Raw genomic sequence first — 12,665 nt, forward strand, 5'->3', positions numbered from 1 at the left:
ACTTAATTTTCTGTAAAGTTGCTTTGCAACTATTTGTAATGTAAAAAGCACTATACAAAGAAACTTGAATTGAATTGTGTCCTTAATGACCCCTTTCCTAAAAATATATCCTATTCCTAAAATAAGAAATAATCCCAAAATATCGCCTTGCTGACAGTATCGCAATGTATCGCAACATATCGTATCACGACCCCTGTATCGTGCTATGTACCGTATCGCCAGATTCTTGGCAATACATAGCCCTCAGAATAATAATAAAAAATAATTAATTTATCTCAAAACTGTGATTTATTTTTTTAAACAACATTTAATTAAAAATAATAATTAATATAATACATTTAATATTTTTTAAAGATTTCCTGCTTTATTTTTTCCTCTGAGGCTGAAACAGGCATCCATGCACAGTTGACACTCTGTTTTTTTGTATATTTCTATATGAACAAATAATCCATGTCACGCCCTTTTTCTGTTCTTGTGATAGCCATAAAAATTTTAAGAGTCACTTCGCTTATAAAATGGAGTTTATAACCGATCTGCATATGAAAATAACCATATTTAGCACTCTAAAACAGGACTGACAACTGTATTTTGCTTCTGTGTAAATGCAACTTATGTCAAGTATCTGCTTTGTGTGTTACTTCATTCTCTTTTAGCTACACTTTTAGACTTGTTTGTTGTCTCTCTCTCTCTCTCTCTCTCTCTGTGTCTCTTTCTTCACTCTCACTTCATTTACCTCATTGCCACCCTATCATTTTACGGTATCACCTCCTCTCTTCCGCTGTCCACCTGTGCGTTTGTATCTCTCTCATTGGTGTTGGGTCACTTGAACTTCGGCTTATGTTCCTTATCTCATGCCCATCGGCGCACTCTTATCAGCCCACGGCAGACAGGCGTCTTCAGAGCCATGGGTCAAGGTGGGCAGGTGTTCTAGAGAAACTACTGTTTACGGTACAATTTATTGATAAGGCCTTCACGTATTGCAGCATATAGGCCCGAGTTTAAAAAAATAAATCAGCTCAGGGCATTCCACAGTTATCTATCTCTGACAATACCAACTGTCTCCAAACAGATTCACCAACAGAATGATGCAAACCAAGGAAACATAAAATCAAACACACGTCAGCAGAAGAGAGAAGGAGCACGAATGGGAGAGTGAGAGAAAGAGAGAAAGACGGAAGGATGAAGAAAAAATGCAAAATACCATGTTAGGTCTTGATCAAAAAGATACAAATCGTACCAAATAAACGACTGTAAATGCTATATAGCTAGACATACCATATACAGCAAAATATTAATACTTGCTCTCAGGCTGTAGGTCTTTAGGGCTGTTTTAAAAGGCAATAGAGAAAACTGCTCTTTGCTGATAAGCATTTACAGCCTCATGAGTCAGAGGGATAAAACTCAAGTGCAGTATTTACCTGAGCCTGTCCTTAACTACCTCCCACACATTTAATGATTCAGAGAGGGAGGACAATCATTTTTCTCTTTCACTTAAAAAAGCACATGGGATGGCTACCCTACATTTAAATGCAAAAATAGTTTACTACCGGTTCAGTAGAAAAATTATATGGCCCTTTAGTAGTGTTCCCAATTCATTCATCATGTAGTCTAGGAATTATTTAATACTTAATAATACTTTAATAATACTTAAAACTGAAGTGGCATATATACACTACCATTCGAAGCTTTGTCATCACAAGCCTCTTTCAAAACCATTAAAAAAATCTTACCAACCTCAAAAAATATTTAATAGTAGTCTATCTAAAACTGCTATCTAAAAAGTGGGAAAAAAAACATGGAAAAAACTCTTTAAATATCTAATACTTTTTAGTTTATGTCACAGCCAAACATGATTATCTACATTTTACTTTTGATCTAGAAGAGAAAAACTGCATAAATGTGTGAATTAGTTGTCAACTTTTAGGAGTATCTCACACACATGGTCTCAAAAAGACAATAGGCACATACTAAAAAACTATTTTAATTTCCTCTTTAAAGGTAACTGGGAATATTAAATCTCATTATACCACATTAACATGGTAAATAGCCAACCAAAACAACCCACACCTATTTAAAGTAAGAACAACTACGTAATAAAATTTAATCCAGTATGTTCAAAATGTGTTTATCTCTCTGATAGAATATTATCCTGGATTCGATGGATTATTCTCTTGTATTCCTAAACAAGACCTTGGAGGCACTCTGTTGCTTCCAGTAACTATGGAAACGCAATGAAGTCCCAAACTCCTGCACTACAATGGAAAGACCAAAATCAAATTTGGTCTATTGTCCAAGGAAAGGAATCAATAACGTGATGTTTTAAGATGGCAAAATTATTTCTGCCCAGCCGTGTGGCTAACCTTGAAGCCCTTATCATCTGTAGATTTTAAAAGAGTATAACATTTTGAGTTAAACACATGGATAACAGCACTCGCAAACCCAGCATATAAAATTGCTAAATAAACATAGCATCTCTACTCCAGACACTCACTCCCTGAACCTTGCTTAGCATGGGCATTAATTATCTGTCTCCACTGTAAAAAGACAGTCTTGCCACTTTGTGCTATTCAAAGGGAAAAAACTGTTGAGCTACACTGAAATCTCACCCTCATTTCCACGAAGAAGCCATATTACAGACAAGCGCATTACTAAACAAGCACCCATGTGATATATAATATTCCAACACAATCTGATCTACAGTTTTTTTTTGTAGGTCACTAGACCAACTGACAGCTGTGGATTAGGAGAGGAGTGTAAGGATCCAAAGAACCCAACAATACAGGATACCGGAAGTAGTTTGGTTTTCATGGACTGTGCTGTAGAACAAAGAGCTTTGTAAATGCAATGACTCGTGGGTGTTACTTACAACGATGTGTGCTGGAGAAGGTGACCTGGCATCTTTAAGTGCTTGTCTACTCTGAAGACTTCCTGCTTGAACATCTAGCAGGGGCCATTTCATCTGTAGATACTGGATGGCAGAAAGAAAAAAATGGAGAAAAACAAAAGAAAAACACGTTAACAATGCAGAAAACAAAGGGAAACAACATAAGAGCTAAAATATCTGGGTGGGGGGGGGGGGGGGGGGGTGACATAGAAAGTAAAAGTAAACAAAGAAGAAATCATGTCAAAACGATCCAAGATCAAATGATGCATGAGGTGGAACTTCTTGAAAATTGAAATTACTGGTGTTAAAATTAAATTACACCTTATGCTTGTCATTCACAAAAAAAAAAACACCACACACTCTAAAGCATTCAGGTGAATATGTTCATTCTTCATCCTGTATTAATCATGCACAAATGTTTTATTGGCCTCTGGAATTCCAGGTGGACTTTAGCATTTTTCCACACATAATAAGGGTGTGGCATTAAGTCACTGCAGCGACTGTCCCAGTGAATGATTGACCCGGACTTTATCAGGTGTACACATGCAAACAGCCCTTTCATGAACCCTTATATCGCTCTTAAAGCCAAAAGATGAAATAATCACCATGAACATCTCCAAGACTTTTTCAAACTCCTAATTTAAACTGTAAAATCAAATAATTTTTTGAGAGCTCAATATATATGCAAACAGATTTTAAACACATGCTTTGCAATAGGCATTTGACCAAAATATAATGCATTCATATGTAGGGATGGTGTATTTTTTTGGACCAGTACATAATTGGGTCAGTACCGGACTACCGATAAGCCTTAGGACAAATGATACTGTTGTCGATACTTGCGTTGTTTTATCTTCGAATACTTCAATGTTAATGAAGAATTAGAAGCTGCTGCTTGTCATTTTTCATCACTAAATGATGTAGCCGACGTTTGCTCGACGTGCGTGTGATATCCATGCACATGTGCGGTGTATGTTTCTGTGCAATCAGTGGTAATAGTGGTAACAATATCAGTTAAAAAAAAAAATTCTAATAATAACTTCTAATAATAGAAAATGTTCTACAACTTTTCAAATGATCTCTTCTTGCACTAAATAGTATCGATAAGCAGTATCGGTATAGGTATCGATAAAATTTAAACTATACCCATCCCTATAGTAAAAAAATCTGAGCTTCCTATCCAGCTCACTCAGTGAAAGGAAGTCTGCATATCATTCCATCTTTCTACTGCCTCTAATATCTCCGTGAACTCTGACATAAAGTCTTGCTGATGGACACAGTCTCTGAATTCTTATGTCTGTTTTCATCCATGGACTGCAGGATCTGCTCTGCAGACTAAACGTTTACATGTACCCTGAGTGCTTGAGAGACCTCTCATTTAGAGATCACATGCCGGGGCTCATTACAAACCTGCTGTTACTGTCCTAAAACCAATTTGCCTAATGTTCTTAGTCCATTAGCCCACAGCAAGTGAACTGGACCCCTGAACTTTTAACCTGTTTCCATAGTGGCTTAGAAACAACCAGCTGATTGTGAACATGTGACTTGGACTCAAAGTTCTATGGCTATCTGAGTCATGGGTGTCTCATCAGGAGAAGTGTGAGGGTCTGCACATTCCTAACACTTGAAGTGTGGCTGTTGTCTTACACAGGTTAGAGGTTAACTGGCCCCTGACTGCTGTTATTATGTGAAACCTGAACGGCAACATACACTGAGGTAAAAAAAAAAGTGACCATTGGAAACAGCTGCTCTGTTGGATGACAAAATAGATTCAAATAAGCATTCAAACTATCTATGTTACTACATTGGAGGGTTGAGTGGATTTGCATGTGGGCTTGGCCGATGATAAAAAAATATTTAAGAAAGCAAAGTTTAAGTTGAATGGGAAAGAAAAAAAGGAAAGAATCAAAGAAATGAAGAATTGAAGGAGGAAGAAAGGCCAGAAAGAAGGAGGAATGGTGGACAGAAGTGAAAAAAAGACAAAAAGAAAGGTAGGGTAGACAGCAGCTGGGGCTCAATTTCTTAACCCTGGTGCAATTTCGGATGCAGTCTTGGGCCCATGACATGAAAAATGAATTTAGAATACACTCTAAATAAAAATAAAATAGCTATACTTCATCAAATCCCCAAAGGAAACATCTGAGAAGTCAGTCAGCCTTGTAACTTGGTCTCTGATGCTGCCAGGACATCAACCACTGGGCTCTAAATCAACTGAAAAAACTTGGCCAAAGTGAGCCACAAATCAAAATAACATTCATTCCCATGTCTGATCAGATCTGGCCAATCAGGGTCAACTTTTCAGCTCTTACTCTCTGTCCTTCTCCATCCAAACAAACAGCTTCACGCCTTCCCTATTCACAGCCTATCAGTGAAGTTTAAACTTCCAGTCCTCTGAGATTTTACTCTTCTTATGAGGACATTCCAATCTCCACATTGCCAAAGACAGAAAAAGAGCCTGATTCTGCGGTTCGTCATTTAAGCAAGTATCCACAAAGTAAAACTGTAGTTTTAAGACTATTCATGTATCTTCAAGAATAGCACTGAATCGGAGCTAATTAGAGGTGGATTCACAGCAGGGTGCAGTCCTGTGGTCCAGCCTGGAGGGACTTTTGGACTACTACCTCAGCCTTGAATTGAACATACCCACCTCCAACTAGTCAAAAAACTGCTGGTATGCTGAATCCTACTGTTGACAGGTGGAGAGGAATGCCACATTTTTTTAACTTGTTGGGATCAGCTCAAGTTTAATGCAAAATTAACATGTAATATTCATAAATAAGTCTTAGTTTGAAATGTGTGTGCACGTAGGACTAGGTAATATCCTGGTAGGTAGAACCAGGTGTCCTTTGCTCCAGCACAGTGCAATTTAGTTTGGATGGGGTGAAAGGTGACACCTTGCCAGTGTGGGTGCTGAAAGCTTAGTGCATGTACTCTGACAGGCGTATCCACTTCAGACCTTTCCCTTGGTCTAATCCCTCTTGCAAGTTTTACAAGCATGCCAAGGAAAGCTGAGCCTAGACCAGTGCCAAAGTCCCAGCAGTGTTCCCTCACAGCTCAACCACCTACACCACCCCTGGCCCACCGACGGACGAGCCACTTGGGTTTGAGAAGGCCATGACCTCTGACCTCCCCCTACCTCTTCTCTGCCTTCTAAAAACTCTCCAGCTAGGAGGCCCCCTTCCACGTAACTCAAGTGCTATTCTGATGTGACAAATTGCTCTGGAGCTCCGGAGAACTCCGTAACCTCCCCCTCAGCCTTCAGAAGCATCCAGAGTGCTTACTCTGTCCTGGGGCCCCAACAGCAGGGGCTCCCCTTCGCCCCCCTTACTCTTTAGCAAACCCTCAAGTCGTGCCTTGCCTTCTCCTGCTTTGCCTCAGCGTAGCTACAATGGGAATGAATGACTCAATTGTCTCTGATGAAGTGAAAGACAAGGGAGCCCTCTAAATCCTCCCAAAGGGATGAACTCTCTCTCTGTCCCTCTATAGCCTGGAGTTTTCCGGGAGAAAGAGATAGGAGTCAGAAAGACAGACAGAGAAAAGAAGTTGCTTAATCAGGTTTTCTGGCAAAATCTTTTCACCTAAACTGAATTTTGCAACCTGGCCTTTGAAGAAACCCTTTATTTTTCCATGGAAAAACATTCCAAACCAGAAATCCACTTTACAATGTTAGGCCTACAGCTAAAGTCATCTGGATTATTGAAGCATTTGCAACTTTAAGTGAACAAGAACAAACACAACTGAATGTGTTAACCAAATTTAAGCTTTGTAAATTGCGTGTATGATTTGCTTTTGGATTAAGAGCAAAGGCTTTTCCACAATCAGACAAATCAGATGCCTACTTTGTCAGAGAGGCTCGAGATATATGTGTATTTATTTTCAGCCTTCCAGCATGGGATGAACCTGAAAACAAAAGGGTGGAAGGGGGTCCAGCAAGCACTCTTTGAGCCAGTTTCCCACTAGAGATGCTCAATCAGGCCCAGAAGATCCCAGACCATCTGTGCACAGGGGTCAAGACCGTATGCAGCTACTAAAACACTTGACACATGCATCCAAATATCAACCTAACCATCACCATGTCCATATGCTCTAATGGTGTGAAAGCATGACCTCTAGCTGATTGCAAGAATAAAACAAGACATTATTTAGGCTAAGACACCTCAAATTGACTAATCAGCCTGCTGGGTAGTGTGCATCCTCTAACATGTTGCACAGTGCGGTGACACAAATTTGAGTGCTGATCAAGTAATCTCCTGGTCCTACCCTCTTCTTGTTATTTCCTATCTCTGTAAACAAAAGTGGCAACACCAATTAGAATCTAAAAAGAGTATGTTTAAGAGGCTTTCACAAGTGCTTGTTACTAGGTTCACATTGAGAACCAAACATGTTTGCATAAGATTTGTGATATATACCAGTCCCACTGAACAAGCAACAATAAAAACCCCATTGTTTTGTTCACAGGTGCCAAGGAACAAGCAAGCATGGATACATACAGACAAACACATAATACACTCACTCTCTCAAGAGGAGATTCTTTTTAGGGGAAAGGACATAATAATGATCAAGACAGGCTCTTTGAAATTCACTGATCCAAAGAGAAGGGATCTGCCCATCTGTGAGACTCCCATCTCTAGAGAGGTAGAGAGAGCAAGAAAAAAAAAGAGAGAAATCGTGTTTGGGTGTGTGTGTGTGTGTGTGTGTGTGTGTGTGTGTGTGTGTGTGTGTATCTTTCTCTCTTTGTATGTTTGCTTGAAACATTCAAATAGCCTTCATTTTGGATGGATGGGAGTATGCTGTATGTGGGGTCTAGGGGTTGGAGGTGATGGAAAAGGAGGAGGAGTGGCTCAACACTAGATGAAACTGAAAGTTAGTCTACACGAAGGCTCTTCATACTTGCTTAGTTCTTCTAATACACATTTTATGAGTAAATAAAGGGAAAAAAAGAGAAAAGAACACCCCACCAGCTCAGATTGCCTGAGGCATTCTGCAACCAGGAAAATAAAGCTGGAATGTGGGCAGGCCTGGGGTTTGTGTGCCCCGGGGCGGGAGAGGGTCCGCGGGGTCTGCATTTACTCCAAAGCTGGAACCGCTGGGGGGTTCTCAGCACTCTGACAGCACAGAGCCAGAGACCCCAGCCTGATCTCCTCTATCCCCTCACCTCTAACCTTGGCCCATTTTTCTTTCACACTGCCTCTAAAACTGATCCTCCAAACAGTTGACAAGGCAGGCATCTTCAGAAACTTAGGCCTGAAACATACTCTATAAAAGTAATTGAACATGGACGCTTAGAGATAAACAAGCTTGATTTCATGTATTGTTCAGAAATAGTGCAAAACTACATGAATGCACATTGAATTCTCAGCCCTGCCTCAAGTGGTGCTATAATGGGAGCAGAACAAGAACACAAAAATGATTACGTTAGATCTTGTTTGTGGTTAGCTACCTGAATAAAAACTGTCAATATAATAATGACACAGGCATGTTAAACTATCTCTACTATTCCTCAGAGGGATCACTAACAAAAACAAAAAAAATTCTTATGGGTTATTATTATTAATACTTTTCTTTTTCTTTTTTTCTGTTTTGAAGACATAGTTTTACATTTTTGGTGCCACAGTAAAGCAAGAACCCAAGCATATCTTCCATTTAAAGAGACAGATCAAAAAAGTTTTTTAGCTAAAACATTCCCAGTTCCCAAATTATTATTATCTAATCCAGCACCTGAAGCACGGTAGCACAAGATGCATATGGATGTGCTGGTATTCTGTTTACATAGAAGGTGGTGGCTTGTGTATTAGTCAAACAGCATCTGATTCACCTGAAGAGATCAGACTGTGTTAGGTAGTGTTAATGTGCACATGGTACCAAGAAGTAAGTCCATAAAGAAGTTCTGCAAAGCCTCAAAGCCAGACTAGCTCTTTAAGAGCAGTCCTCCTTGCTTTAGGAGGCAGTAAAACAAATAAAAAGTGTCTCATGGAAACAATTGGACAGAGCGACGAGGTTCCTCTATTAAAGTCCATGTAGGCTCACATAGAAATGTACGTACACCCTAGGAATACTACTGTACATAGATTGCTAATCCATTAATAGGGCCTTTTGCACCGCTTTAGTTCCAGAACTAAATGAACAGTACTAAAGTTCTGGGGCAATTTTGTGTGAACTATTTCCCCGTACCATTTAAAGGGTTACATTTGCACCGATTGTGTGTACTAGGATATGACGTAAGCCGGTCAACAGCAATGTCATTTGTGCGCGACGTTCAACAACATTAACAAAGAAGAACAATGTTAACAACAGGAGGATGGAGGACGCTGTGATCGGAGCTGTGTTTTTGTTGCGTCTCGGGGGTTTCACAATAATTGACATGGAATGTTGACATATACATAAAGCGTAGAAAGAACGGAAAGGAGGATTTAGAATCTCCAACGACAACTGGCAGTGCTACATTTGCTAAAAGTGCCTGCACTTCAGCGTCCGCCCAACTATCGCTGTTCATCATACTTGCGAAATAAGTTGACAATGTATACAGTATGTCTACACTTTGTTTTAAATCATGGTGGGTGAGGGCGTTTTTGAACGCGTCTGGCCAATCAATGTCTACTTACGTCACGGGTAGTACCAGTTGTGCTGATTAGACCCTGATCTGGAGTAGGAGCTAATTTGGTTCTCAAAAAAGGCAGTCCGGTACTACAAACGCACCCAGTTCCTGCGGTGTAAAAACGCCCAAAAGTGGGTAGTTCCACAATTAGTTCTGGTGCTATGAAAAGATTACTGCAGTGCGAAAGGCCCTATTATTTCTATACAAGTAAACAGGAACAAGTTGTGACTTTTCTATGATGTTTTCCTTCTACCCAAGCGCCTTAGAAACAATCTGGAAAATGAAGTGGACATAAAATTTACCAGTTTAGCTCATGAATATTAATCTTGTGACATGACATGTCTGTTTTGTTGTGAGGAAGGCAACTAGAGAGGATTCTATTTGGTCTTAAAGTTGACATTTTATATGGTCTTCTACAATTCTTTCAACAAGACTTTTGCCATTTTTGGGGGGGGGGTTATTTCCCAAAAAAGCATGTCCCCCTGCTTCTACTCTTTTATTCCTCTTGTTCTCTTTCTCTCTTCTGGGTGATTGTGGGCCCCTTAAAAGTGATCTATAAATAGCCCTGCAGGCTCTAGTCTTCGTGGCTGGTGTCTCCTCCAGCAGAGCCCATAATGAGACATACAGGCAGCTAAGGCCTAGCAACACACCCAAGAGCTGCACACTTACACAGCCTGCAGTGTTTCAACACCAAGAGAGTTACCATTCCTACACTGTGGAATCTCATACAGTGACCTACTTACCACTAACCAGCTACCTGATCTTCAGCCTGGGCACAGGGCTTAGTGCTAGGTGTGCCTGCTCATAGGTCCTGCAGAGTTAACATTGGGTTGGCAAGGAGTTTGGACTTTGGAGCTCAAATTTAAACACACACACACACACAGCCACACACACAGCCACACACACAGCCGTGGAACAGCTTTACTGTACAGATAGGGGTCACCCCTGGCCACCACGAGGAGGTAATTACCACACTAGTACATACTCTCAAGTTCAAAATAAAGACTACTTTCACCTCCTGCAGCAACAACAACTTTCAAATGAGTTTCAACCTACACACACACACAGACACACACAAATAAACCTTGAAGCACTCCAAACTCCATATTCATAAGGTCTGGTCCCTGTGAGTATCTGAGTACCATTATCTGCCTCAAAATTCAAAAAGGTTGCAGGTCAGAAGCATCAACACAGGACACCCTTCTGATTTTACCCTACAACACAAACCCTGACCATACTCCGGGAACATCAAACACACTCAGTGAAGCACAGATACTACAGGCTAGTCTATTTAGACCAATCTCGCTGTAAACTACCTAAATTTAAATGGCAGAAGGGTTTATATTTTACCTTTTGTTGGTTAGTGATGTATCCACTGGGTAATTTTTGCACTATTTGCTAACAAATGGCAATCGGCTGTTGGTACAAAAAGTGTAACAATGCTAACGACCTGTCCATGAGAACATTACTACCTTCAGGGACAAGCCCGTTCTTTTGCTCTCAGATAAATAAGTAAATAAAGGACTGGTTAATAGAGCTCATTAAAATGGAGGAGGCACAGATGGCAATAAGACCCAGGGAAGGTCATGCAGTGGAAGCTATGGGCAAAGCACTGTGGGTGATGTTGAGACCCCTATCTTCACCTCCTCACCCCACAAAGAGCACCCTTCACCTTCAAATAAACTGTAGTAATTAATTTGTAGTAATGCCATCACCCCACCCCATCACACCCCTCACAAAACACACATAACCCCGCCTCCACCTCTGTTAATTACTGCTGACATCCATCCACAAATGTCGGCAACAGACACCATCACACACAGCAATTACTACTGAATCTTTAATGCACTCTCTCCGGCTCTGTGTCTCTCTTGGGCAAACCACAGACCTGTCTTCTCGAACCACAGACAGAAGGGTGACAGGGCATTGGGACAAGGATAAGCAAAAATAAACGTACTGACAGTGTTCAATGCAACCCCCTTCTCGCTAATGATCAATTCAATTCTGCACAGATGAGATCCAGGTTCCCTTTTTGTCTATCTGTGTATGCATGTGAAATGATTAGTTAGGTGGTTAGTTAGCTGGACACAGCTATGACTAATGCAGGATGAGTGTGAAAACTAATCACTATACTTAACTAAAACAGTAACACACCCCAGACATGTAAAGTCTGAACATACTAAGAGGTCTATTCATAAGATGCATAAGATGCACCTGTGCTATACGGTCAATCTCTTGTAGCTTTCCCATATGAAAGAACACATCTTTATATGCATTAATTCAAATCGACTAAATAAACAGCAGGCCTTATCTGGCCCATGCTGGTTTATGCCAATTTAAGGTGGATCAGCATTGTCAAACATTTAAAGGAAAAAAAAGCATCTGTGCTTAAGCAGGCTGATCAAGAAAGTCTTGGGTGGTTTAAGTAGCCAATAAAACAGACCATTTCCTGACATCTTAAGCCTGGGTCAAATTAGACACTGAGCATGCAATTTTTATTTTTTTAACACTACAATGGTTAATAGGATATGATGTCACACTGTAAGGCTTTTGTTTTTAATGCATGTTTTAAATATAACATAAGAAGTATACAATATTTAAAAATGAATATACATTTAAAATATATAATTAAAAATATATAAACATAAAAAAATACCAATTCAAAATATAAAATCACAGAATCTACTCTACTTTTCTACATTCTGATGTGCAAAACAAAACACAAAAAATCTTCACTTGAGTTTTGTGTTTTTGTTGTCCTGTGTTTACATGTACATGAATGTGGTGAAATTCTTGTCTGACAGCAGCTTTAAGACCTTAATAAACAGCGATGATTCAATTACAATATCAATCTGATAATCATTTGTTTCATAGTAATAGTGTGCTGAAAACCAACCTACAATGCTTTGTTTCACCCTATAACAGACTGACAGTTGCTGATGACGTGTGCACCTGAACTTGCATGAAGCTGGCTTCTCAGCATCGTATCCGCTCTCCAATCTAATCGTTTACTTGATGCAAAGCTGCAATAACGATGCTCCGGCTCCATTTCCAAAGCCACCTTCATGCAAGGCTGCAAGACACGGACATGCAGATTTATATGGTTTTGGGGGTGGGTGTTGTTTTTTTACAGATGTGTTCTATAAAGGTTAACATGCACTGGAAAAAAAGCCATGGCTACAAACT

At 40.0% G+C, this 12,665-nt stretch overlaps 1 protein-coding gene across 15 annotated transcripts in view; it reads right to left on the reverse strand.

Moving 5' to 3' along the window:
• The window catches only part of LOC132121590 (transcription factor 7-like 2), a 94,655-nt gene that overhangs the window by 58,209 nt on the left and 23,781 nt on the right, over positions 1-12,665 (reverse strand). For 11 of the 15 annotated variants that reach the window (XM_059531132.1, XM_059531130.1, XM_059531133.1 and 8 more), the window contains exon 4: positions 2,867-2,968. The exons of the other annotated variants lie outside the window; for them this stretch is intronic. In XM_059531132.1, coding sequence (XP_059387115.1) covers positions 2,867-2,968 — 102 coding nt within the window. The remainder of the gene's footprint in view (positions 1-2,866; positions 2,969-12,665) is intronic. 15 annotated transcript variants of the gene reach the window in all.

This window comes from Carassius carassius, chromosome 39 (assembly GCF_963082965.1).
Source record: "Carassius carassius chromosome 39, fCarCar2.1, whole genome shotgun sequence".
In the NCBI taxonomy this organism is placed as follows: domain Eukaryota; kingdom Metazoa; phylum Chordata; class Actinopteri; order Cypriniformes; family Cyprinidae; genus Carassius; species Carassius carassius.